The sequence below is a fragment of the Magallana gigas genome, chromosome 5 (assembly GCF_963853765.1).
Source record: "Magallana gigas chromosome 5, xbMagGiga1.1, whole genome shotgun sequence".
NCBI classification, from domain to species: Eukaryota; Metazoa; Mollusca; class Bivalvia; order Ostreida; family Ostreidae; genus Magallana; species Magallana gigas.
The window spans coordinates 29,519,698-29,540,693 of record NC_088857.1 but is presented as its reverse complement, the minus strand read 5'-3'; the positions used below and the strand labels follow the sequence as shown (position 1 = coordinate 29,540,693).

At 32.3% G+C, this 20,996-nt stretch overlaps 2 protein-coding genes across 7 annotated transcripts; one reads left to right on the top strand and one right to left on the bottom strand.

The window, feature by feature from the left end:
- Nucleotides 1-2,502: 2,502 nt before the first annotated feature.
- On the bottom strand, nt 2,503-7,643 carry LOC105340337 (glycoprotein-N-acetylgalactosamine 3-beta-galactosyltransferase 1). The gene is made up of 6 exons (XM_011446378.4): nt 7,485-7,643; nt 6,796-6,923; nt 5,156-5,236; nt 4,397-4,938; nt 3,908-4,042; nt 2,503-3,526 (listed from the first exon to the last, which is right to left on the bottom strand). Exons 1-6 carry the CDS (start codon nt 7,496-7,498, stop codon nt 3,341-3,343), a joined length of 1,086 nt encoding a protein of 361 aa, XP_011444680.3. The 5' UTR covers nt 7,499-7,643; the 3' UTR covers nt 2,503-3,340.
- A 228-nt stretch (nt 7,644-7,871) lies between these two features.
- On the top strand, nt 7,872-19,784 carry LOC105340117 (serine/threonine-protein kinase 3). 6 transcript variants are annotated; one of them, XM_034456253.2, is made up of 15 exons: nt 7,872-8,029; nt 8,724-8,804; nt 9,956-10,039; nt 11,309-11,489; nt 11,808-11,870; nt 12,471-12,635; nt 12,917-13,022; nt 13,439-13,500; nt 13,837-13,974; nt 14,735-14,845; nt 15,248-15,320; nt 15,443-15,565; nt 15,888-15,950; nt 16,671-16,852; nt 17,417-19,784. In XM_034456253.2, the coding sequence occupies exons 1-15, from the start codon at nt 8,016-8,018 to the stop codon at nt 17,573-17,575; spliced, it is 1,605 nt and encodes a 534-aa protein (XP_034312144.1). In that variant the 5' UTR covers nt 7,872-8,015; the 3' UTR covers nt 17,576-19,784. The 6 variants fall into 6 exon arrangements, with proteins under 6 accessions (XP_034312144.1, XP_011444334.1, XP_011444411.1 ...); XM_011446032.4 differs by lacking the exon at nt 8,724-8,804; XM_011446109.4 differs by lacking the exon at nt 9,956-10,039.
- Nucleotides 19,785-20,996: the final 1,212 nt, after the last annotated feature.

Genomic DNA, 20,996 nt, shown 5'->3' with positions numbered 1-20,996 from the left:
ACCCAGGGGTCATGAATTTCACAATTTAGGAAGAGGGCTTCATGGACATCATAATCATGCATTTAGTTTTTAACAAATATATATGGTAGTAGAGAAGAAGATTTTCTAAGATTTAATACATTTTTACTATTTGGCCATATTGGCCCCACCCTAGAGCCTGAATCCCTGACCCAGGGGTCATGAATTTCACAATTTTGGTAGAGGGCCTCATGGACATTATAACCATGCATTCAGTTTTTTCCTCACATGTGTGGAAGTAGAGAAGAAGATTTTTGAAAATCTGGCTTTTTTTGCATATTTGGCCCCGCCTGTGGCACCCCAGGGGTGGTAGAGCCATAAATTTCACAATTTAGATTCATCTTACCATAGAGATGCTTCACACCAAAAATGGTAACGATTGGCCTGGTAGTTTTCAAGAAGAAGTTAAAAATGTAAAATTGTTAACGCACGACGCACAGACGCACGACGCACAACGCACGACGACGGACGAAGACCAATTGCAATAGGTCACCTGAGTGACTCAGGTGACCTAAAAATTGGATATTTGACTATTTGAACCACTCTAAATCAAAGACATCCAATTAAAATTATGTTCTACAGGTATTGTGGTACACGTATACATTGAATTAGTTTTGGTTTAATGTGGTCTTCGTACTGAAAATTAGACAAATATTTCAATAAGTGTCTTTTCTAATACAATCATGTATATAGCCATACATATTGAAAATGCATCTGCTGAAAATGTTAGATGCGTGGCCTAGTGGTAACGAGGAGGTCTTTTTGATTTTGTGGTCGCTGGATCGAATCCACTAAGTAGTACTGTAATTTTTTTTTTCACTTAAATTGAAACAGGAACAGAATAAAGAGGTTAAGTTACATGTATCTATTCTTCTGTTTTTTAAAAAATTATCTTGTTAATTCAGTCTGAGTATGAGCATACCCAATATAAACAAATCTCTTCATTGACACTATACATATACTCTATTTATACTTAGATCCATTGCATTTTGCTTGAACTTATTACGGTTCAGGGTATTATCTACCGTTATACACAGAGTTTCCCGAATTTATGACAAATCAGTTGTTACAGACACCATTATAAAATCAGTACAGTGTACAGGTTTCGAAAATCATATTGCGACAGCTAGGTACCTGAAGCTATTTTTAGTAACAGGTACTTTCCGTCAAAACACGAGTGTAGGCGAAATAATGGGAAAAGGCGCTATATCTCTTTCTTCAATGCAATACTGTTACAGAAAACAGAATAAGTAATTATATTTACATTTTATTTCTTCACAACATGCACTGAAAAACAATAGCTAAATATGTATATAACATATCACAAGTACTTTGAATGGTATACATTTCAGACATAAATATATGTCTACATGTATTAAAGTTGCTGTAGTTTATTGGCGTATAACTTACATACATTGCCATATAGCATAAGTTAAACAGTAATTTACAATAATTGTGGTAATGGTGGTAGGCAGGTTATATACGTGTAAAGTGGATGAAAAAATATCAAACAGACAAACAAAGCAGTAATTTTATAAACTTAATTTACACTTATTCATGTCTAATGGTAAAGTTATTCTTCTTATTGAAACATTCATGATACACATATTTCTTCCCAAGTATTTTTAGCATAAATATAGAGTCAGAATTAAGTAAATGAATAAATTTTGCCATATTTGGTCATACATAGAAGTATTTCTTAATATATAATTTCCTGAACTTCTTGTAAAAATTACAAACCAAAACAAAATGGTATTCATCTTCGACATCGTTTGAAGTACAATATACACATTGCCCGGAACCCTTTCATTAATAGGACATTTTTATCATATCGACCAGATTTGATTTGTAGACGATGTGAAGATAATCTAAGTTTACTTAATATCAATAAGGCTTTCCGATGTTTACTATATACAGTCAAACTTTGTTTTCTCGAACTAGATAGGGGCTTTTGGAAAAACTTCAAGATATCCGAATATTCAAGATATCGAGGGTAAAATACATAAAAAATAGGTGGTTGGGACTTAAAAATCACTTCGACATATTTATTGTATTCGAGATATCGGTGTTTGAGATATTGAAGTTTAACTGTACGTTAATATGTAATATTGGTGTGCATGCCAGCACAATCTGGTTAGTAGAGATTAATTAATTACCCAAATGTTTCACAATAAATCAACACCATTTACATATTTTCTTATGACTAGAAATGCATTAACTGAGATAGCATGTCCACCATTGATCAATTCATGAACTGAAATGAAGATAAAAGGAATAGTTGTTCTGATGATACTGAGCATTAGTAAATAAATAAAAAAAAAACCCCAAACCCATAAATAATATATATTGCTGTTCTTAAAATATAGCACACCAATAAGTTTACAATTTGATCAGATTTCTTCACCCACCTCCAACAAACACACCCCCTCCCCCCCCCCCCCAAAAAAAAAAACAAAAAAAAATAAAAAAAATTCCCCACACACAAATTGGGGGACTTATCGTTGTGACCCATGTAAAAAATAATTCCACAGAGTAAAATACATGTACTTTTGATGTGGGGACACCATGACAATTATAAAACATTGATGTATGCTACTGTAAGCAATTGTTAAAAACAAAAATCTCCAGATTGGAACCTGATTTGTACCAGCATATATGTTATGACGCCCACAACTAGACTTTGGAATCAATCACATTCATACTGCAGATCATATCAGAGGGTGACAAAATGTGGAATGGGAAACAAGTTGGACAGAGTAGCTGAGTGAGAGAAAGACTAAAGGACGAACACAGAAAACAACTATGGATCAGCCCAGTTTTACTGGTGGGGAATTCATAAAATCTACACAGTCTCATTGAATTACATTCATGTGTACAAACATTATCTGGAATTCCATAGTCACAAGTCATTAACTCATGACACTTTCCTAAATTCATAAGTGCAAAATATATGATAAATAAATATCACATGTATGTACATGTAGGGTAAAATAAGCCAAAAAAAAAATATGTAAAATGAAGTGAAAAAAAACCCTGCATGTTACCAACATGAACTTGTATGGATTCATATTGTATTCATGATTCTTTTCACACTGTGTTACTTTTGTAAAAATGTTTCATCTTGTTAGTTTGCATAACCCGTAACAAGATCACGATTAAAATAAATAAAGCATAACTTATTAATTTTAGCCAGCACCATTTCAAATATTCGCAAAAATTAAGCCATGTGGATGAATGAGGCAAAATTGAATATTGAAAGGAGGGGGGACTTCTTTCTGTAAATACATTAATTAAAAGTTATCTAATGAATAAATAAGTTCATTTATATCGTATTGTCGATCACATCTTTAGGCGGTACTTTCTTGACGGGGAAGAGATCGCTGGGAATGTTCTGGGGAAGGTTCCTCCCGTACACGCTGGTCCTGTAAAGCAGCTGGTGGACAAATATCATGGCTCCCGCGTCCACATGGTGGAAACTGATCAGGAACTGGCTACAACAGTTACTTCCCTGTAACAAAGTCAATTGTACATGTTATATATAGGTGAATTGAATGATATCATATAAGACTTATCACATAAATCAAAGGATAAATGTACAAGCTCTGATATATATGGAATACTTTTAATAATATAGGCATAAAATTGATCACTGCGAACTGCATATAAAATTTAATTATATATATGTTTCTTATTACTCTCAAAAATATCAGCTCAAAAATCAAATTTAAGATAAGCAATTTGGGCATTTTTGAAAGGGATTCGAAAATAAATTAATGGGAAAAAAAGGAAAAACATGTACATCGAATGACAAGTAGATCCTTCAAATTGTTCGCCGCAGACTTTATATACCCAGGTACAAGGTACTTGACAATATTCTAAAATAACTCACATCCTTCATTGGATCTCTGGAATATGACACAAGGTATTTTGGGAATGTCCCCCATACATGTTGCCAAATTTTATCTGTATGGAATGTCTGCCTTTCAAATCTGTCAATTGAACTCAGCACTGGTACCCCACTGGCCTTAAAAAAAAAATGCACAGTGTAAGTAGCAATACCGGTAATCAGAATCATTGAATAATAAATCATAGTACTCTTCAGTGCAGAAAACTATTTTTTAGATACTCGTATACATGGGGTATGAATGAGAGTTACAATGCCTTGTAATAGATCCTTAAAATATGTACATGTACAACTATACCAATCATGATATGAATTTAATTTTTCTGGATTAGGAATAAAGGATAGATTGACGTCAAACCAGTTTGTAATCTTTACTCTATGAAAGAAGAGTGCTAGAGCTGGCTATGACCTGAAAATGAACACAGAAAACTTAAGAAAAAACTAATGCAGTATGTAGTTAAGTATGATGTGTACCTCTAAGCATTGTCCAATGTATTTATCCTCTATCTCACCATCCTTTTTACACCTCTCTTCATTCATCTGGAATCCTTTCTCCACCAAATCTTTAACCCCCTTCCGACTGACCACATAACCTGCACCCCCTGAAGCATAACCCTGGTGCATGAACTTCTGGAAATGGTATCCTAGGTAACCAGGTTTGTTGGGGTCATGATGGGACAGAACATAACGGAGGTTTTCCATGACTAGATAAGTGTCATCATCTGCTTTCAGAAACCAGTCATAGTCATCCAAATAGTTATCATAAGACACCTTAAAGGCGTGTCTAACTTTAGCCGTGAGATGGCTGGATCCTTCTCCTATATGACAGGTGCTTAGGAAATGGGGATTGTTTTTGTCAGGGGGACAGAGCACAAACAGAACACGGTTGCAGCGCTGCCCCCATGTTGCATTCACCACTGGAATAGTTTTATCCAGTTTGCTTGATGTTGTTATCACAAAACACAAGATTTTTACTTTCTTGAATAGTTCATCTGCTTTTGTTGTGTCCACATATACTGTGAAAAAACCCAAAACAAATGACAGCTAGACAATACATCAATTTTTATTGACATCAATTTTCATAGATATTTAAAAATAACTTGTGGACAATGGCTATACTAACTTTATATATTATTTTGTTAATTTCTGAAGGTCCACTCAACACCCGAATTTATGAAAATTGGTGCTAAGCAATGTTAAGTTTTTTTGTTTTTGTTTTAATCATATACTTACATGTAGATTCATCACTGTACTCCTTAGCTAGTCTCTTGTAGTCAAATGAACGGAATAGAGACCTTGCAAATATCACAAAGTCTGAAATGCAAATAAAAGACAAATCATGACTAGTACATATCTTTGTATCAAGCTTTGATTTCCTACCTAACCACAATTTCCTCTATTCATAATGTACCTCCCCCCCCCCCCTTTTTGGGGTGGAGAATGGAGGGGGGGGGGGGGGGGAGGGGGTAGGGTGATTGATAAAAAAGGAAATCAGGGTTATGTTATCGCAGAGATAGACTTCTCTGCAGATCAAGAAATGTTACAGTTGAACTGTCTCTTTGAATAAGTAAAAGAGATTCAATATTTAATGAGCTATATTGCATGACTTTCATACATTACGATACAATTTTACATAGTGCTGAAGGGTGCTTTCCCATTTTAAATATGTGACATTTTTTAGGTTTCATTCATGCAGTTTGCAAATTTTTTTTTTCATAAGCTTTGTTATTTTATTCCTATATATAATGAAATTCATGCAATGGTGGTTAAGTGCATTTTCGCAATAAAATTTTGTGGAAACATAACTTCAATTTTTGCCAGAAAGTAATATAAATTTGAAGAAACGTGGTGAACCAATGATTTTTGTTTCAATATACCGGTACTGTAAATTCCATATTAAATGGGAGGAATCAATATCAATATATTCAAAGTTAGAATAAATGTTAAAAGAGAAATGTTGTCACATACAACATGACTCCATGCAATACTTGTTCGCATTTTTTTATGCTATCAACTTTCAAGTTGTTTCAGGATCCAAACTCAATTTCTTTGTCTAAAATTTGATACTATTGGTAATAAATAATTCAAACACAAAATAAAATCGAAATACAATTGTTGCACAGGTAAGTACCACTCCCATATTCAGAGAAACATGACTAAACCTTTCAGACAAGCACTATCAGTAAAATTTATTAAAGTGATTTTAGAAGTGTGTTTATTCAAGCTTAAATTTTACTCTTAATGGGGGTTGGAAAGAAAGAGGTTGGAAAATTGACAGACATTTTGAAAAAAAATAAACATATCATTTTTTAAAATTAGAGAGTAAGGTAAACATCTTAATCCATTATAATAAGCCAGATCATGTTCAATGGTCTTTTAATATATGATTTTTTTCTGTAGTTTGAAAATCTATTCCCATAATGCAATTAAAGTATATATATATTATCAAGTACCTACATGTATTATTATGATTATATTATAACCCTATTTTCTCCCATCTCAAAATATTTTTGTAATTTTAACCCTCAACAGGTAAAATTGCTACAAACATACAATGTCAATGTTTTAGGATAACTTACTTCCAAAAAAGTGTGAGAAATGTAACAATAAGCCTCAGTTGTGAGATTATGATTTCTGGTGATGTAATATTAAAGACAATTACAGTAAATGCAACCTAATTGAAATTAGATCTTTAATCTTCTTCTAATAGTCAGATTGCCAGCGATTGTGATTGCAGTAAACCATGCTTATAGCGTGATTTATAAGCATTGGACAACTTCATTATTTTACAATTTATACCTGAGGAAAAGACAAGGCTTAAGAGACCAATTTTCAGACTTAAGATGAAATTTGAGAAAAACAACTTTACAAACCTTCATTCTGAACTGCAATTAACACAAGTACCCCAGCAAACACCACCAGTAAAAAACAAAATATCAAAAGTTTTCCCCAATGGTTCTTCAGTGACCTTTTCAGCTGTTGAATGGTTGGGAATCTAAACCTAATATTGAAAAGAAATTTGATTATTTTGATACAAAATACTCAATTTGATACAAAATCCTCACAACTTAACAATAAAAAATGACTTTACTACTCACTCATATCGCTCAAAATTAAATATGACTCCGTATTTTGATAATAGAAGCACACAATTACAGTCAACCGTATTTTCGCTGTCTTTTTGAGATTTGAGATAACGAGTCACGTGACTCAAATCTCGCCGGACAGTTCGATAAAAATGTGTTGAACAGACGGTTTGTAGAGTAAACAAACCAATTAAAGCGATATGAGTGAGTAGTAAAGTCATTTTTTTATTGTTAAGTTGTGAGTTAAATATTTGATACGATTCGCAAGTATTTAAAATCAGGCCGAGAATGCCGCCTCAATTTGGAGGCGGCGAAATTTCCAGTTTTCGTAATGGCGCCGGTTCTGACGTTTTCCTGGCAAGTAAATATCAAAATCGTTAAAAAAGCCAGAAAAACGTCAGATATTTCGGACTACCCGGTGGGCTGTGCCCAACCTACATGTATAAATTTAGAGAATGAAATGTAAGTACCAGCACCTGAAAACATTCATGTTCCTCAGTAATCCTTTGCACAACCTTTACCTCTGCAACACGCAGTTAAGAAAATCTAACCCACAAGTACGTTAAAAATTAATGAAGTTTTAGCATGTTGATCACTAGGTCTATCAATATCTCAAACAGGAAGTAGAATTTGAGGTCATTAAAATAACTTTGTTAACGGTCAAAGTTACAAATTCCGGAGCATTTAATTATAGTAAGAAAAAATCAGGAATAAAAGAATAATTTTCACAAACAATCATCCATTTGATAAAAAAATATATTCAGCTTTTAAATGTCCTTGTAAACAAAATGTTAAAGTATAAAAATAAAAGCACTTAAAATTGTCTTAGTCATAGATGTGTTTTAATAAACCACATAATCAAAGCGCCGAAATGCTTTAGATGGAAGAACTTCACCTTGTCGCACAGCTTCCGGAAAAGAAAACTAATGTAGAAATGTGGAATGTTTAGCGTTTTAAGCTAATTTCCATGAAACCGCACGATTATTTACCCTGTCGTACATCAAAATATGACTAGTCAAAGGTAAATGTGTTTTTCAAATTAGTTTTTTTGAACTTTTAAGGAAGTTTAAAGTACAATCTGATCATTGTTTTGAAACTTGCTTAGTATCAGGAATATACGGTGTCATTTTCATTGTTTTTAACCGTCGATACTTGTTTGGTTACCATTATTAGATATATTGCAAAGAATTGTACAAACTATCATCGAAAATGTTACTATCATAACTCATGTTTAAAAAGGTTTCTTAGTTTTTAACAGGATATGATGCAGAATGACAATATAAAGATGAGGACCCGCATCATGATCAGATGATAAATGTCTATTGTACACAACTAAGGACTATCATGATATTAGAATTTACTCATTTAATAGTACAATTTTGTAAATGTAAAGTTTCGTTTGGTTTTTTTTTTTCATCATTAAACTTAGAATTTTGAGTGCAACACAATCTCAATATGACGGATCGCTGGCACTTGTATATGAATTCTGAATTCTTTTCAGTTTTCAAATAGTGTTAACCCTAAACAATGTTGTAGAAGAATTAGGTTCAGCATATGCTCCGTAATAGTATTCTGTATTGCCACTTTGTAACTATACATTATTTAGATTTTGGCACAGATATGTAATTGATATTTTTGTTTCTACAAATTAGCTAGGGTATGATATATGCATTTTAAATGAAATTAATTATGGTTTATCATTTCTTTTGATTCAGTGAGTTAACAAAATTAAGTGATGAGAGTTTGGCTCGACCACCTGATGAGGTTTTTGATATAATTTGTAAAATAGGAAGAGGGTAAGGCATCAGTGAAATGTGGCGGCAGTTTTTTTTATGTTTGTTGTCTCCTCATGCATATCTCTGCTCTTATTAGTATTTTCCTGGTGATTTGCACGCTGCAACTGAACAAGTGATGCAGAGCTCGTACAGCAAATTGCCAGCAAGATTTTTAATTCTATTAATGTAGTGTCATTTGCTGTGAGTTGCATTCCAAACTTGTGTACAGATTCAAGACCACACCTCTCTAATAAAATTTAATGTACAAGATTGATGGAGATGGGAGTTTGTCATTGTTCATCCCTGGATAGTATTGTTCATACTTAAAATTTTCAAGAAAAAATCTTAAAACAAAGACAGACTTCCATGCTTTAAAGTGCATTTTGCCTGATTTATTTTGGTTGCATGTATGTACAAAATGTAGTTATGTTTGTAGAACATAGTGTTATGGGAACTTGCAATGCATTTTTCGAGTTTCAAAAAAGAAATTTTACAAAAATAATGAAAATCAATAGAGTACTTTTTTGTAAAACTTAAATGAAAAAAAAAACACCCCAGATTCTGGTTTTACATTTTTAAGTTTTACAAGGCCCAGAAGTGTGATGTTAATGAAGTAATCATTTCAAGTTCTCTTAATACTTTTTGTAGTGTAATAGAAATACTTGTGTACTGTAATACATTCAGGACTATACATACGATTTATATGAATGTCATGTTCTTGAACAAATATACAAAGTTGATATCAGGTTTATTTACAGAATGGAATTGTTGAAAAGGATTTGACAGAAAGTTCTTTTTGAAATATTTATTTTACCATTAGTTTCTCATTCTGGTTCAGAGAATATTAATAATTTAGCAATTCACAACCTTAAAAAATTTGTGATTTAAAAATTTAAATCAATAGACTCATGAGAAAAACAGCTGCAAGATATTTTCTGTCAAAACCTGTCTAGTTTTATATTCATTATTTTAAAACACCATACAAAGAAGTATAGCATTTTTGTAATGACAAGTTATAATCTGATGCATGCCATGTGATATCCATATTCATTTGATGTACAAGTCCTGAACGTGCATTCCAGTAGAGAATCCTACATACTAATTCACAGAGGACTTTTTTTCATGGCTTGCATTTAGCTTTACACTTTTTTTGGTTTGCTTTTACCCCCTAGTGACCCCCTAAAGCGACTTCCAGAGGACGACCTTACGAGGTCACCAGAAGAAGTTTTTGATATTCTAGGCAAATTGGGAGAAGGGTAAGATCTGAAATCTGAAAAGCAAAACAAAAAACAAATCAATAGCACTTTTTTTTCATTTGATTTAATAAAAAAACGATTTCAACTTCAGCATCTTAACAGTTTTTTTTTTTACTAGACTATACAATATATTGATAATTGCCATTGTACATGTGACATATGATAAGACTTTTTTTTCTGAAAGAAAAGCAATTTACAGTAACAAAACTCTTTTTGATAAGTTTGGTTTTTTTTGGTCATTTTCTAGTTATTTTAATTGGGACATTTTTCTCCTTTTTCTTCCAAGTTTTTAAAATGAATTATTAAAGCTAGATATTTACTGCTGCGCATCCTTTATTTTTGTCCACCATGTTCTGCGCCATTCTTCTGCTTTCTCCTTTGGATGGCTTAATGCATGAATGTTGTGGTCTAGTTTTGCCTTCATTAGCATGGGTGAATGTTGCAGTGCAATTTTACCCATAATCTTGCTGTTGATATTAAAACATTAATTGATATTAAGAATATTGTAAAGACTATAAATGTTGAATTTATGAAATCATTTTTTTAAAGAATTCAGAAGTTTACTTTTGCTCTGATAGAAAGCCATCTTATATATTTGAAAGCAAAGTATGAATTTTTTTGTTATTAAATTCAAAAACTCATTATAAGTTTATGTGGAAAATCAAAATTTAAGAATTGAAAGAAGAGGGGGGGGGGGGGATTGGATGAAAGTAAAAAAAATAAAGATAGAGTAACTTCTTTCAACATACACATTAATGGGGACCTTGACCTAGATTTACTAACAGCAGACTTGAAAGTGTAGTTTGGCAATATGTATCAGGAAATCTCTATCTCAATAACTATACCTGATGTAAACATTTACTTAATATATCTTCACAAATTCTTAAGACATGGAAATATGCACTTGAATTACTACATGTACTGCTCATTTCCTTTAGTACTTAATTCTCTTACTGAAAGTGTGTTATACTTTCTTACGAATTGGCTCTAATCTGATAGTAAAGAACCCTGATTTTTAAGTACACATTAATTAATCAGTGCAAATATACCTATAAAAAATTAAATTGGAATGGCAATATTTTTCATTTATAGTCTTACTATTTTCAAATTGTTTTTTATTTCTTTGAAATTCAAATTTTAAAAGTAAATAAAATCTTGAATGTAAACTGTAATGATAACGATAAACACATAAGCCAGTATTTTATGAGATGTACGTGTTTCCCTCTGATATCGAGAAGAGAAATTAATGTTCTGCGACTGTTTCTGTAGATCCTATGGCAGCGTTTACAAAGCGCTTCACAAGGAATCGGGCCAGGTCCTGGCCATCAAACAGGTCCCGGTGGACACAGATCTGCAGGAGATCATCAAGGAGATCTCCATTATGCAGCAGTGTGATAGTGTCTTCATAGTCAAGTACTATGGCAGTTATTTCAAGAACACAGACTTGTGGGTAAGGCTTTGCAGTGTATTGAAACCTGAATTCAATAAGTCAATGAATATTCCAGTTTTATCTTCATGGACGTATCATTATTTTAATTGGCTACCTGTATTTTTGATTGTGTAAGAAGGAAAATACTGCTTAAAGAATGTTGATGAAAACTGTTGAATGTCCTTTTTTTTTTTTTAAAGATTAGCAGATATCAACATGAATTGAAATTAAAACATGCATTTTACATGTGCCCTAAAAATTAAGGATACTTTTTATGTGTATTACATTTATGAAGAGTGAACTAGTGTACATGTATGTATTTATTTATTTTTTGTTTAGATTGTGATGGAGTATTGTGGAGCTGGCTCAGTGTCAGACATAATGAGATTACGCAATAAAACAGTATGTATTACACCTATTTCCTGTAACATGTAAACAACCCATTGGCAAAGGATGTTTACATTATTATGTAAAGTTACATGAACATGGACATGCTTGTACATTAGGTAGTGATTTTCATATCAAAAATATTTTATGGAGTTCCTGTTTATTTTCTTTTATTTTTTTTTTTTTTTTTTTTAGAAAAATTGAATTAAAGTCTTTTGTTACTCTGTTCATCTTCCATATCTGGAATTTGAAATTTTTGGGGGAATTAAAGTATAGACTGTTCATGATTTAATGTTCTCAATATTATGACAAAAAAGGTTTCATCTACATAAAGCTTTTTTTAAAAAATCTGCTTTTGTTTTAAAAAGAAAATTCAGGAAACTTGAATTTTTTCTCTCTTTTTTTTGTGTGTGTGGATTTTATATGTACCTTTATCATTTTGTCATAAACAGATATATACTGCTCTATGTTTGATACATGTGTAGACAATGAGCAGTGAACACCATGAAAATTAAATCCAGTCACATACCATGTTTATTTGATATTTCTATTGATGCGAGCATGTAGTATTATACATAATGATGTCTTAACTGAATGTAACCCTTGATAATCCAGTTAACAGAGGAGGAGATTGCTACAATACTCTACGATGCTCTGAAAGGCTTGGAGTACCTACATTCCAGGAGGAAGATCCACAGGGACATCAAGGCAGGCAACATCCTGCTGAACACGGAGGGCCACGCCAAACTGGCAGACTTTGGAGTGGCGGGACAGCTTACTGTGAGTGTACTGTGTACTTAGCAGTGGAATAAGAGTGATTGATTTGTAAGCTAGTTTATACACTCCAGTTGGTTAAAAGGGATAAACATTTAGACTATGGGGTACCAAGACAGCTAACTGTAAATGTACTGCAATTATGTCAGGACTAATACAGACTAATAATTGATAATTAGTCAAAACCAATTGATATTGATTTTGTAGCATACAACAAATGAATGTAATAACCTGACATCTAAAAACTTAAAAAAGAATTATGAATGTGATGTATTATTTTACACCAGGACACTATGGCCAAACGAAACACTGTGATAGGGACACCATACTGGATGGCTCCTGAGGTGATCCAGGAGATCGGATACGACTGTGTGGCAGACATATGGAGTTTAGGTAGGTGACACTAGAACTGTTCTATTGATATACATTTATAGAGTACTGTAAACAGTTTTTTTATTTGTGGCAACTTCATTTTGCAAGTTACCACCGAAAAACTACCGCAGTTTTTGGACCTTGGCTAATTTTCACAACTGAGCTTATGCAGTTGACATTTAACAAATATAAGACATTTTAAGACTGATTTACAGAGAGATGGATAGCACGCCTTACAATAGTTTGTCACAAAAAAAGATGATTAATTGGTTTGAATCACAAGCACAGTGTATTTTGGGAGGGTAGATACCTATACAAATTTGATAGATTGGCAAAGGAAAACGACCACTGACTACATGACAATAAATTGAAATTTTCTTATTGGGTCGGAGGATGGGAGAAGAACATGAACATTTTACCTAATTGCAATATTTTAGGTATTACTGCGCTGGAGATGGCCGAGGGCAAACCACCTTATGGTGACATTCATCCTATGAGGGTATGTTCTTTTAACATTGAATTGATGTAGAACTGCAGAAGTTGCTTTAAATAAAACTATTATTATGAAAAAGAAAGAGTTAAAAGTTAAGATATTTTATATGTATAATAACTTGAACAGCAGTGAGATTTCAAATTAGATATGAAAGTAGTTCATGTGCATATCCTTGATAAACAGTTTCATATATTTGAGTAAAACTTGTTCAAATACCTGTTCTTGCAAGTAATTGATTACTTGCATCTTTGTATTACACATGTATTTGATTGAATTGATAATAACTACATGTATATTCAAAGAATCTTTTTTATGAGATTTTTTCTTAAACTCTCATTTTAGGCAATATTCATGATCCCAACAAAACCACCCCCATCATTCCGAAACCCTGATAAATGGTCCCCAGAATTCATAGACTTTGTCTCGAAATGTCTTGTCAAAAACCCGGAACAAAGGGTCTCAGCAGCTGAACTCATGCAGGTAGGATATAACTTACTAATTAAATCTATGGGCTTAAAGGGGCATGGTCACGATTGGGGGCAAAAATTGTTTTTCCGATTTTAATGTTTACAATGCATCAGTAATGCATTTTTAAAAGGCAACCGAAATTTGAGTGTCATTTGTTGAGTTATAGGCGAGTAACGGAGGTTACAATTCTTTGCTGTGTAAACAAAGCTTTTGTTTACATTTTGAATGTTGAAGTTAAAATTCCAATTTTAGACCTAAATGTTTATGCTTAAAATGAATAAAAAGATAGACAAATCAGCTTGAACCTATGTAAACAAAAACAGGGCATGAACCTAGTTTACATGACAAAGAATTCTGAGCTCTGTATCTTGCTTATAACTTAACAACTAGCTGACTCTCAAATTTCATTTGGTTATTAGAAATGCATTTCTAAAGCATTGTAAATAATAAAAATAGAAAAACAAAATTTGACCAAAATTGTGACCATGCCCCTTTAAGAGGGCTGGATGGTCATGACCATTTTTTGGCTATATTTACCTCCTTTGGACAAAGATATCTGTATAAAGATATACAAGAAAATGTTGAAATGCTAAAATTATTGTATTTTTTATTTATTAAATGATAATACATGTATTGTGTTTAAAAGTGTTTTGACCACCTAGCCTCCCTAATAATGTGCAGCGTATACAGTGTAGTATTTATCCTGGAGATATCTTTTATGATAGGTAACTGGTATGAGGGAATTTGACATTTTCTTAATTTGATTTTGTAGCATGAGTTTATTCAAAATGCAAAACCACGAGAAGCATTGCACAAAATGATTAACGACGCCAAAGAAATCCAGGCAGCACAAAACAGCATCATTACCAACGGGGATGATTCGGTGAGTCGTCAGAACACAATATTTCCCTGAGCTATGGTTGTTTCAGATGTTATTAATATTTATTCTTTCCTTTCCCTCTGAAGAGATAGGAAGATTAAGAAATACAAATATTTTAAAAGTTTGTTAAATGAATTTTTCTCAGTAAACAAACACTTGGATTTCTCCAAAAAAAAGTTTGATCTTAAAATTTAACTTAAAGCAAAACTATGACAATTTTTCATTGAATAAAGTATTTTTTGTACCAGTATAAGATGATATATAAATTGCCAAAATAATGTGGTACTTCAGAATCATAGTAGTTTGTGAGGTATCAGGAACAGAGAAAATAACATTTGTGTTGTGCATGTGTATGTTACTAAACATAAAGAGAAATCTCAAAATGAATTCTACTCTGTTGAAAAGGATGGAGATGATGATGTTGATCACGGGTCAACCATGAAGAAAACCGATGACTCAACCATGAAATCCTCATCAGGTACATTATATACAAGAGCAAGCAAATGTACTGTATGATCTTACATAAACTCTTTGCATTTATATATGAGAGTTTTTTTAATTTATAGGTCTTTATAGAATGAAGGTTCATTTGTTTTGCAGGAACCCTGAGTAAGAGTGAGAGTGGAACTGTTGTGGTAAACAGCGAGGCAAACACACTCGTCGAGTCCGATCTCGGCACACTGGTCATCAACGAGGACTCGGAGGATGACTCAACCATGAAACGTAAGTTCTTGTACATCTGAAATTTTTTTCAAAATCTTGATCATGAATTTTTCAAATGAGTTTAATTGGTTAAAACTGATAGGCATTAAGTGACATTTCAGAAACTGTAGTACACGTATCTAAATTTCATAGTGTACATGTATATCTAAACTTTAAAGAAAAACCAATGTTTAGTTTCATGATATTCAGGCTACTTGTGCATTGTATATATTAAATACTGCAATAGTGATGATTGACCAATGGTAAAGAAATAAAAAGAATGAGAAAAAAATTTACCGGTAATCTTAATTGAGTTCATTTATAAATGATTTTTGCCTAAAAGGATGTGACACAATAGTGAAAACTCCCCGTGACTCCGGCTACAAAAGCAGCAGTAGTAGTGCCAGTAATTATCATTATATATAAAACAGATTGTATCTCAGCTTCTCTTCTATATTCGTTTAATCTATGACGTTTTAAAATTTGTTTTTCCCTATCACTTCATTTCATTTTCCTCATTTTTGCATCATGAACAATATGAGTCCTCAACATAGATGGTTTCTAAGCCAATTGTTTTCAGGTCTTTGAACTATATGAATGGTTTGCCCTATGTTAAAGATATTGAGATTTCATGCATGATATTTTCTTTTCTTATGTTTACTACTCAATTCAGAGCTGAACTCTGAAACTCTGATCGAAATCAACTGATCATGATATGTAACCAAAACGCTATTAATAGGTTTCTACTTCTTTGTTGATAACTTGTGGATTTGTGAAAACTGGACATGTGTCCTTGTGACAGAACAATATTTCTGATTCTTTTAATACTCTACCATTCTTGTTACACACAGTGATATGTCAATTGATTAAAATAGAATAAATTTTGAATTTGAGATTATTTTTTGATGAACAGTCAGTATATGTACATATTTTGTTTTTGAGTAAATGTGTAAAGATCGAGTAAGATTAAGTAAGAACAAGTATTATTCCTTTGGAAAATTTATTAAAAAGGGTAAAAATTAATTTTCGGAAATGAGAAAGATATATTTTTCTGGATGATGCTTTGGTAATTTCTTTAGCATTTAATTGTTCCACTCTGTGTATAAAGGTAGTATGTGATTGACAGGGCATGACACAGGAACTGAGGGCAAGGAGAAATACCGACCGGCCTACCTCGACCACTTTGAGAAGAAGGAGCAGGACAAGGTGGCACCACCCAGGGCCCAGCCCCAGATGGCCCCGCCCATCAAACATGTCACACCCCCTCACCATTCCCAACGGTCTTTCATTGATGGAGATTTTGATTTCGTAAGTATATTAATTTATGTGATAGCTGAAAAATGAAGGAAAAACACATTGTATTTATACTACATGTATGTTTACATGTGGTGTATCAACTCTCTATATGTTGTTTTTTGAGGTACACAAATTATTCAGTATTAACAAAATTCAGTATGAGTTGTATGTAATTTTGTTAGGGTAGTATAACGTATATCCAAGGGCATCAATTTATATTTTAGTTCAATTTACCATACATGACAATCACTGACGTGTTTTTTTATTTACCCTTTGAACGATCTGTCTATCTTGTAAAGATTTCTTCTTCCCCTTGAACTTTCATAACAGCATGGCTTAAGCATGTTTCTCTGATTTCTAATTCATGTACATGTATATGTAAATTGAAAAATGGGTATAACAATTAAATTAATTACTGGTAATTGGGATTCAGTTTCAAAAAGGCAGTTTTATATTAATTGTTTGATGTTAATTTTTTATATTTCTCCCCATATTAAAAAAAATATCATCTTTGTTTATTTAGCAAACACTGGGGGAAAATATTGACCTTCTAAGTTTGAATATTATTTTTTCCAGTTAAGAAATTTGTCGTATGAAGAACTTGAATCAAGGCTATCCGATCTTGACCCAGAAATGGAGAGAGAAATTGATGAATTGCGAGCACGTTACCAAGCAAAGAGGCAACCCATTTTGGATGCAATCGATGCCAAGAAGAAAAGACAGAACAATTTCTAAGGCTTGCGACAAAAGGATCTCTTGCTTGAATTTACAACCTGTGATGTTGAACTACACAGACAGATGGGTTTAACCAATACACAGGGCTACATCACGGTTGATGGTGCTGAGATAGCTAGTATCTTTAATGAATTGTGATAAACTTTATTTTTCCTTCTCTTTTAAAATTCTGATATACATGTGTATATAAAATTATATTAAAAAAAAAAGATGGAATAGAGAGTGAAAAAGTTTTAAATTTTTTTAAAAAGTGGATTTTTTTCTGACATTGTTGATTTTCTTGGTCTTGATTTACATGTAGTTATTAGGAAATTAATTTGTTACAATCTTCTCTTCTCATGATGACTATTACCGATTCAAAGCATGTATTGTTGAGTTAAATTTGTGTGATTGTCAGTGAATTATTTCATTTGATTCAGTGAACCTGAAGTCTCAGTACATGTAAATGTACTGACAATAGATGCATGTACCGTGTCTGGCGCATGTACCTCTATCTTCTTCTGTCCAGTCTGAAACATGACGAGACCGTTGTTGATTTCAGTAAACTTTTTTTTTTGTGGTGTGTTGAATTATATATGTATTTGTTTGGTACTGACATACAATGTATGGTTAATTAAAACATAATTTGTTAGCAAAACAAAAAAATATATAATCAGTAGTGCTTCCTTTCTTGTTTAGTTTGTGGGAAAGGTTGATTAATTTAAATTTTTTGTTGAATAATTATTCATCTATATGTGTATGTCTTGTTACATGTCCTTCTCTGTAGGATTGAATCCCACCCTTTTACAGCTGAATTCTCCCTGTAGTGGGAGAGTGTTTACAATGTGTCCAATATTGAGTTTCCTCAGTTTCAGGAAGTACCGGTAGTACATGTATGTCATAATGTCTCAAGCATTATGTAATTTTAAGCAGTCACTGTAATGAAATATGATGTAAATATAATTGGATAGCATGTACTACACTCAGAGATTGTCACTGTTTTGTATTTTTAATTAACCCAGTTATTTGTGTGGACTTGTATTAGCTTGAATGCTCTTGTAGAGTCTCTATACTGTTGCCAATTCTGATAAACAAAAGTATGTATTTTTAAAAAGAAATCATCCACCATCATTTTGAATCATTGTGTCTGATATCAATGATATCATCATCATCATCATTTATGATCTTTGTTTCATTAGAATAGATACCTATCAATTGATTTTTTTTAGGGCTGGGGGTGGATATGTTGCAAAAAGATAAGGGTTTTCTAGAACAAAGCTGTGAATGGGGATCATGGGATTGAAATAAGACCCAAATTTGTTAGTTCCATCTGCCGACAAATTATTCTCAATAACCATTCAAATGAATTATACTTTGCATTGTATGGTTAACATTCAGAATCTTCCAACTTTTCATTGTGTTGCATGTTAAAACTTGACTGGTATACTCAGTAGCTGTTGTTAAGTTTGATATTATGATTTTAGTGTCATCAGAATTTAAGTAATTAGTAATCAGTTTCATGATTTTTTTTTTAACGGTGTTCCTCTAGTCCATTTTACACCAGTACACTGCATTGGATCATAATTTCATATATATCCTCATGTTCATCATGTGTCTAAATGCCATACAGGAAGAAACTTGATATAATTGCAATTAAATAATGTCCCGAGGTAATATTCTTTTAGTTTTATAGGGTCAGTGTTAAATGATTTTTAAAAAAAATTTAATGACTGTCTAAAACAAAATGAGGTACATTTTTTGGGGGGGACATTACTGTACAGTCTTCTGACAGTTTAATTTGGTTTTTTTTTTGTTTGTTAATAATGATATATTTACCAATTTGATTTACCAAAAAAAAAAACCCAACATATTTCATAAGGCACTTGGGTAAGATTAAAATGAAAAAGAAGTCTCAACATATTCAATAGTACTGAGATTAGTGCCAATTTTTTTTTAAATAATCGAAGATTGAACTTTATTCTTTGACCATTTATCATTTATTATATAAAAAGTGTGTTTCTTTTCAGTAACACACAAAGGTGCAATAATGTTAAAGATAGGTTAGTTGTTTCAATTTGTTGATATGTACTAGATTTCATGTTAATAATAGATTCTTAATATATCTCTTGTTCTGTTCCTTGGTTTGGGGGTAGAACAAAAGTTCAAAACTCTTATGTTATTGAAGGACAGAGAATGGTATGCTACTGTGATTGTAATATCTTCTAATAAAGTTAAGGAAATAGAAAAAAGAAAATAAACAATAAACCTGCAATCATATTATGCAAAAAAAAATTATCTATAAATTAATAATGAAATTGTACACATAAGATTCATATGGATTATGTATTAATTTTTGGGAAATCTAAATTTATATCTCAAGGAATTAACATATGAATACACTTGTAATTGAATTTGTGTCATTTTAATATGAATTATCTGGTATTTGTTACATAGATGAATTGTACTCAAATTTATCTTGGCAACTCTGTTTCATGTACATTCACAAATTGAAAATCTTCACATGTGCTCATGCATTGCATATCATGAAAGGTGTACTTTGTTCTGATGAAATAAAGCTTAAGATCTCTAAAAAATATTGTCTTCTTTTGATTTTATCTATAGATCAAGACAGGTAGTGTATAATTTTAAAGAAGGCTAGGTGTTCAACAAATTTGCCATATCAGATTATCCTTTTAAAAAAAATATATTATTTGTTATAAGCCACCATTAAATTAAGAAAGAAAAAAATTTAGCTTTGATATACCTGTATATTGCTGATATTGCTGTATCTTTATACAAAACCCTTCTTCTTAGGGAAATTAATAAACATGCAGTATAAAATTGACCACGACTATTTTAAGTCAAGATTTGACAAGGTGAGGTAAATTTCACAGACTGAGGGAGAAGTGATTTGTCTCCCTGAAATTTGGGTCTAGGTTGGTCCCTTGGTACAGCAATTCAAATTGCAGTACATGAGTAATTTGGTTGCTAAATTGATGGAAGAACAGTCTGATGAAAACCAGTTCATATATTAAGGGTGGTATGGGACACCTACCTATTGTGATGTACTTCATATCAAAATATTTAATAAATTCAAGTATGATTCTAACTTTTAAGTATTGCCCCCCCCCCCCCCCCCCAAATTAGTTACCTTACAGCAGAGACATTTATTTCTTTTATGTCTCCACTTAACAGCCAACTTCGCTAGCCATGGGTATACGATCTACTCCGATTCTCTATAGAGGAGCGGAGTACAACGTAAACCCTTGGCGAGCGAAGATGCCTTAATTAGTGAACAGCATAGTGCAGTGAGTTAGAGAATTACTTGCGGATCTATAAGTCATGAGTTCAAATCACATTTGGACTTCAATCATTTTTACTTTTCCAAAAAATTTGACCACTTCATGTGTGGTCAAATATTGTCAATCAATAATTTAAAAAC

Excerpts from the sequence above, each read along its gene's own strand:
- LOC105340337 (XM_011446378.4), bottom strand. Across the intron at positions 5,237-6,795 it reads AATTGCAGTTCAGAATGAAG|ACTTTGTGATATTTGCAAGG; the intron begins GTTTGTAAAGTT and ends TTTGCATTTCAG. Across the intron at positions 3,527-3,907 it reads CCAGAGATCCAATGAAGGAT|GGAAGTAACTGTTGTAGCCA; the intron begins GTGAGTTATTTT and ends ACTTTGTTACAG.
- LOC105340117 (XM_034456253.2), top strand. Across the intron at positions 10,040-11,308 it reads CTAGGCAAATTGGGAGAAGG|ATCCTATGGCAGCGTTTACA; the intron begins GTAAGATCTGAA and ends CTGTTTCTGTAG. Across the intron at positions 15,951-16,670 it reads AAGCAGCAGTAGTAGTGCCA|GGCATGACACAGGAACTGAG; the intron begins GTAATTATCATT and ends TGTGATTGACAG.